Genomic DNA, 5,628 nt, shown 5'->3' on the forward strand with positions numbered 1-5,628 from the left:
GGGGAAAAAACAAACAGGAAGAAAGAAAAGGCACAAGCAGTAAATTGGTTTATATCAAAAGTTGCCTCTTCCTTTGAATTCAAAGCTTATAGAGAATACTTTGATCACACACACACACACACACACACACACACACACACACACACACACAGAAGGCAGGTTCTGTCTTTCAGTCTGTACCAGGCTGAGACGTACCCACAACACTGTCTGAGAGAAATGCACATCTCCCCTGGGCAAGCAGCATACAGTAGGGTTGTAACAAGAAACCAAGAGACATCAAACTGGCAGGCAAAAGCCATGCACTCTTGCATGCATTTGCTTTGAGGTTTGTTTAGCTGAAAAGCCAGATTCGGCTCCATTCTGTGCACTCTCACCCCGCTTTGGACTCGGCCACGGTCATTTCCATGCCGCCTGCCTGCATGGACCACTGTAAGAAGTGACCTTTGTGGGGTTTTCCTGTTCTGGCATAACTGCTGCTTCTGCCCTGCCCCATGCGGGCCTGCTCCCTCAGATTCAGTGAAGAGGGTAGTATGGCTGGTATGTCGCCAGCCCACAGTCAGCAGGCCAACACAGCTGGTCCCACAGGTTTGTGTGGTTCACCTGGGCTGTCTCCACCTGTTTACCTGGCTATGCAATTGGCCTGACTCTGGCTATGAAAGCAGGGCTTGGTTGCCACCTCTCTGGTATTCAGGTAACCTGGTGACCTGCCTACAGGTGGCCTCGGGTACAATGAAAGGGAAATGCGCAGGTACCCTACGCCGATGCCCCCGACTACACCCTCACTCCCCAGCTCCAGTCCAACCCAAGGTTTTCCCACACAGGCTGTCCTGGGCGACTTGCAAGAGGAAACAAATTCACAGTGGCAACCAGATTTGTTAACATGTGGCACGGCTCTAGCCGGCAGTCACCTGTGATAGCTTTTCAAAAAGCCAAGCAAACGCGCACAATGAGCAGTCCTACAAAAGACAGCTCAGCCCTCTCTGTGAACGTGGACAAGCAGCAGCTGGACATGCTAGGACGCTGGGTGGCACCATCAGACCAGTATGCTGAGTCACCATATGGGATCCGGTGGCTTCCATGCCACAGGAACCAGGGCCACAAAGAGACGAACATGTGCGTTTCCGTCGTCTAGACTGGTGGTGCCAGGCACTGCTGCATGCAGCAGACATGTGGAAATCCCTCCCCGGAGGCTCCCTGTCCAGGGTATCATTTGTCCAAACAGGATGCCTGCATTTAAGTTCTGACAATTCCGGAGCTGTGGGAATGAAACTGGAGCTGGCCAGTCGGAGACTTGCTGTGTTATGTTCTCAGAGTCTGGAAGGCCAGTCTGGTGACGCCTGTAGCCTTTGGGCTAGACGCTAAAACAAACGCCAGCCACCCAGGGTAAAAAGAGAAGTAGGATTATAACCAGCTCCATCTTTCCCTGGAGCAATTAGGGATAATACGGGATTTCACTGAGTGTAAGCCATGGCCCCCCCACCCTTCCCATTTTAACATTTCTGAAGTGGAGAGAATAGCTTTATAGGAACTGCTGGTACCTAAGCATTGACTCCACACTTACAATATCGAGGCATGTTGCTACTCAGAAAGGAGCCTGGCGGCTCAGTGGATGGCCAGTTGGGCTGCTAACAGTAAGGTTAGTAGTTTGAATCCACCAGCCACTCCATGGGAGAAAACTGAGGACTTGTCCTAGATGTAACTGTTCAGGCCTGATTCCAGCCGAGGCAGCCTGCCTAAAGCACCTTTACTCTTGATGGCTATCACCTAGCCGAGCTGCTCGTCTGCTCTCTGACTTACTCCTGGGAAGGAAGCAATGGACAGGAGGTCACCGGGATAGCTATCAATAAGCTGTAAGTCTAACTGGCAAACATTATGTGATGTATTTACAACCACCACCAGAAAAAGAAAAAACCCAGCAGCCAAGGCTGTTCATGTACAGCCAAATGCTTCACAGGTTGGATGTCCTTGCTTTGGGAGTTCAGGATCACGGTTTCATGGGACATCCCAGTTAATGGGCCTAAATAGTGTGTTGAGGACATCTGTTCTACTTCCTACTTTGTTACCTAGTGCCTGCATCCTTAAAAGCTTGAAAGCGACCATCTAAGGCACGGCCATGGGTCTCAGTTGGACAACAGCATCAGAAAGAGATTCTGGAACAGTTGCCTCCTTTGCTGTGAGACCCGGACTGGAGGGTGCCTGGCTACCAATGATTGTACATTGTGATCAAAGATTCTTCAGAACAATCCTGACCACAGGTGGAAAATTGCAGATTAGAATTTCATGTCTTCATGACCTTCCAACTTTCTAGAGCCAAGGACGCTGAAACTATTATCCTGTGATAGTTTTTAAACCTTCAACCCGAAATATCCCCTAAAGTCTTCTTCAAAACAAACAACAGTCTAGCTTAACTAGTGAAATACTGGTGGCCGTGAGCAAAGGCCACCATATCAATTAACTCCCCATGTCAGTTCCTACTCAGCTGGCCCTGTATCGGGTTTTTGAGGCTATAAAGGTTTTCAGGAGTGGACAGCCTCATCTTTTCCCCAAGGAGTGGCTGGTAGGTTTGGACCACTGACCTTGGGGCCAACAGCGGACCTTGGGGCTAGCAGCACCTCACTGCCAGGGCTCTTTGAAGAACTATCTGCGTGGGAAAACGTGATGGCCTCATTCACTGTCATCACGTCATTTTGACTCAAAGCAACCCTACAGGGCAGAGTAGAACTGACACTGTGGGTTTCCAAGACTGTAAATCTTTATCAGAGAGGAAGCCTTCTCCTTCTCCCTTGGGGAGGCCGGTGGTTTCTACCTGCTGACCACTCACCCAGCCACCAGGGCTTCTATGATGATCACAGCAACAGAGCAGATGTGGTGGAAGACTTACAGTGACCGTGAGTGCATGTCAACGGGGAGGAATAACTCAGAATACGGGGGTGGTGGGGTGGTGTTATACCGCTAGAGGGTTGTGAACAATGTGATTTAACTGTACACGTAGAAACTGTGGCGTTGGTATCTGCTTTGTAGTGTATATTTTCAGGAACAGTAGCAAAACCCCATCGCTGTTGAGTCTGCTACCACTCACAGCACCTCCACAGGACAGGGTGGAGCCCCCCACAGGGTCCACACGGCCTTGCTCGTTATGGAGAGAGACTGCCCCATGTCCCCCCACGGAGTGGCCTTTGCTGAGCCATCAGTGCTTCCCCACTGTGCCCCGTCGCTCCATACATGATGCTGTCACTGAAGAGAAGCTTTGGTCCCAAATTTCTAAATCCATGGATTTTACCAAAGAGTATGGTGTACATTCTTTTATGGCAACATCACATTCATTTGTGGCAGTGAAAAAAATTAGAAGCAGCTGAAACGCCCAACAAAGGAGAAACTGGTTAATTACATTATGGTGCATTCCATATGATGACTGATACACACTCAAAAAGTGTACTGCAAAGAATATCTAACCTTGTGGGGAAATGTTTATGACACACCCAATTGAAAATATAAATATACATGAAGCGAGCATGATCCCAATCAATTACACTTACAAACAAAACTCACACACACAAAAAGAGACAGGAGAAACGTATACATTTAAAAGCAATGGTAACAGTACGTAGGTACTCCTTCCCGGGTGACAGAACTCTTTGCGAATAGCTTACATTCATAGGTTTGTTTTCTACCAGTTCTGAAAAGAAAGGAACCGCTCCATCATTAAGCCCAGGCAAGTGGTACTGACCTACAGAGCCGTCTTCTGAGTTTGACTTATGCAGGGGGTGCCTACAAAAGAAAAGAACAAGTCACATTACTAGGGTGCACTGCCTTCCCGGGAGAACACAAATCACCCCCGACCTGGGTGGCCCGGCCTCAAGGCGAGGTACAGAGTCAGGGGCCTCCGGCACCGGGCATTGGCCATGGGCCTTTCTTGTGAGTCATCTGCTGCCTTCCCAGAGACAAGACTCGTGTGCCTTTTGTCAACAGTTATCAGAGACCCACTCCGTGGAGGCCCCTATTGTTAAATGAGGAGAACGGCTTCCCTGGATGAGCGCTAAAGTACCTTCCATTTCTGGGAACGATTAGCTACCAGCTAAGCTGCGGCCATTGAGAAGGCTCTTGTGTTGAGTGGGAAAGAGAAGGCAAATACTAATGAAAACATAGATCTAGCACCAACACCAAGGCTGCGGAAGTCGGCAGGTGAGTGAAGAGGCTGGCTGTGAAAAAAAAAGAATGCAATAAGGGGAGAGGAGAGACTCGTGCAAAGAGGCTATGCCACGCCCCAAGGAGAAGGGCAGCTGTGAACTGGAAATGGGAGGAGCACGGGTGCTGTTTGGCGCCCCTGGTCCACAGAGGAGTCAGGAACCTGCAGGCTGCATTTTGACACTATGGCAAATAACCCAGTGTTTTTAAAATGGGTCCAAGCTCATTTATACGGCCCAGTGGATGCGCTTCCTTCCCCCCCCCCTCGCTGCCCACCCCCCTTGGCTGCTAGTCGGTGAACCTTGATACAGATGAAACCAAACGACTGGAAATGAGCGCACTGCCCCACCAACTAATTCATCATTTCTCCAGAAGAGACACAGCTCACCACCCACTTTGGACACATAGACTGGGAAGCCAGGGGAGGAAAGACCACTGGCCGTCTCAGAAAGGACACAGGCCAGCTTGGAGCAACATCGTTCTTTCTCTCGGGAGGGCCAGAGCCCAGATTGGGGTTCTTGGGCGTGCTGGCAAGGACAATGAAAAAGGAGAGCACCCCTGAAGGAGAGCCAGGGGCCTTCAGAAGAAGACGGTGGATCTGAATGTGCACTGCAAGTGCTTCCACCGAGGCGGAGGAGGAAGAAAGAGGTGGCCGGGCAAACATTCTACAGCCAAGGGGTTGGAATGTTGTGAAGGCGGAAGAGGAGGAAGCTGGTGAGGGTTTGGTGCATCCCCACGGGGATGGCGGTGAGCAGGGAGCTGGGGATGCAGGACGCACCTTGGACAGCCACCTGAGGCTGTCTGACGGAAGGGCCGTTTGCGATAGAAAACTCTGCAGGCATGTCGGACTCCAAGGACAAGGAAGGAGTGGACCAGAACAACCGTGTCCACACCTCTATTATAAACGAAAGCCAGAGTAAAAGTTAACACAGGGGAGAAGTCCTTGCAGAGAACAAGAAAGGCTTGCAGTCTGGTTATCCCCTTTGGTGCCACACTGAGAAATAACGAGGAAAATGTGCTCTATCTTTCGTTGTGAAAAGTTTCCTATTCTACGAGCTACCCTTCGACCTCCTATCCACACCTGAACGAACACGGCTAAACATATACGAGGGGTTTAAAAAGCCGGTGGCAGATGGAACTACAAAGATCATAGGATTTTCCCATGAGCGTTCTGAAGCCTCCTTGGACTTCCTTGAAGGGCCCCGAGGAAGTGTGGTGTGTTGTTGTCAGGTGCCCTGGCGTCACTTCTGACTACCTAGCAGCCCCGTGTCTGTTTTGAACGATCAGAGCCGTCCACACAGTCGTCTCTCGGTGGACCCGGGGCCATGTGTCAACCCCTCTCACAGAGGGTCTTCCTCCTTTTGCTGACCCGCTACCAAGCAAGCACTAGCTCCTCCTGATAACAGGAGGTCCAGTCTTTGGGGAACAAATGTATTGAGTTCT

General features: G+C 50.3%; 1 protein-coding gene across 1 annotated transcript in view; it reads right to left on the minus strand.

Annotated features, from left to right (window-relative positions):
• Positions 1 to 5,628, minus strand: part of LOC115871021 (SAM and SH3 domain-containing protein 1-like) — an 88,486-nt gene that overhangs the window by 9,249 nt on the left and 73,609 nt on the right. Inside the window, exon 5 of the mRNA XM_045294569.1 lies at positions 3,732 to 3,768. Within this exon, the coding sequence (XP_045150504.1) occupies positions 3,732 to 3,768 (37 nt within the window). The remainder of the gene's footprint in view (positions 1 to 3,731; positions 3,769 to 5,628) is intronic.

This window comes from Echinops telfairi, unplaced genomic scaffold, assembly GCF_000313985.2.
Source record: "Echinops telfairi isolate 266 unplaced genomic scaffold, ASM31398v2 ScPeMD7_3533;HRSCAF=4204_0, whole genome shotgun sequence".
NCBI classification, from domain to species: domain Eukaryota; kingdom Metazoa; phylum Chordata; class Mammalia; order Afrosoricida; family Tenrecidae; genus Echinops; species Echinops telfairi.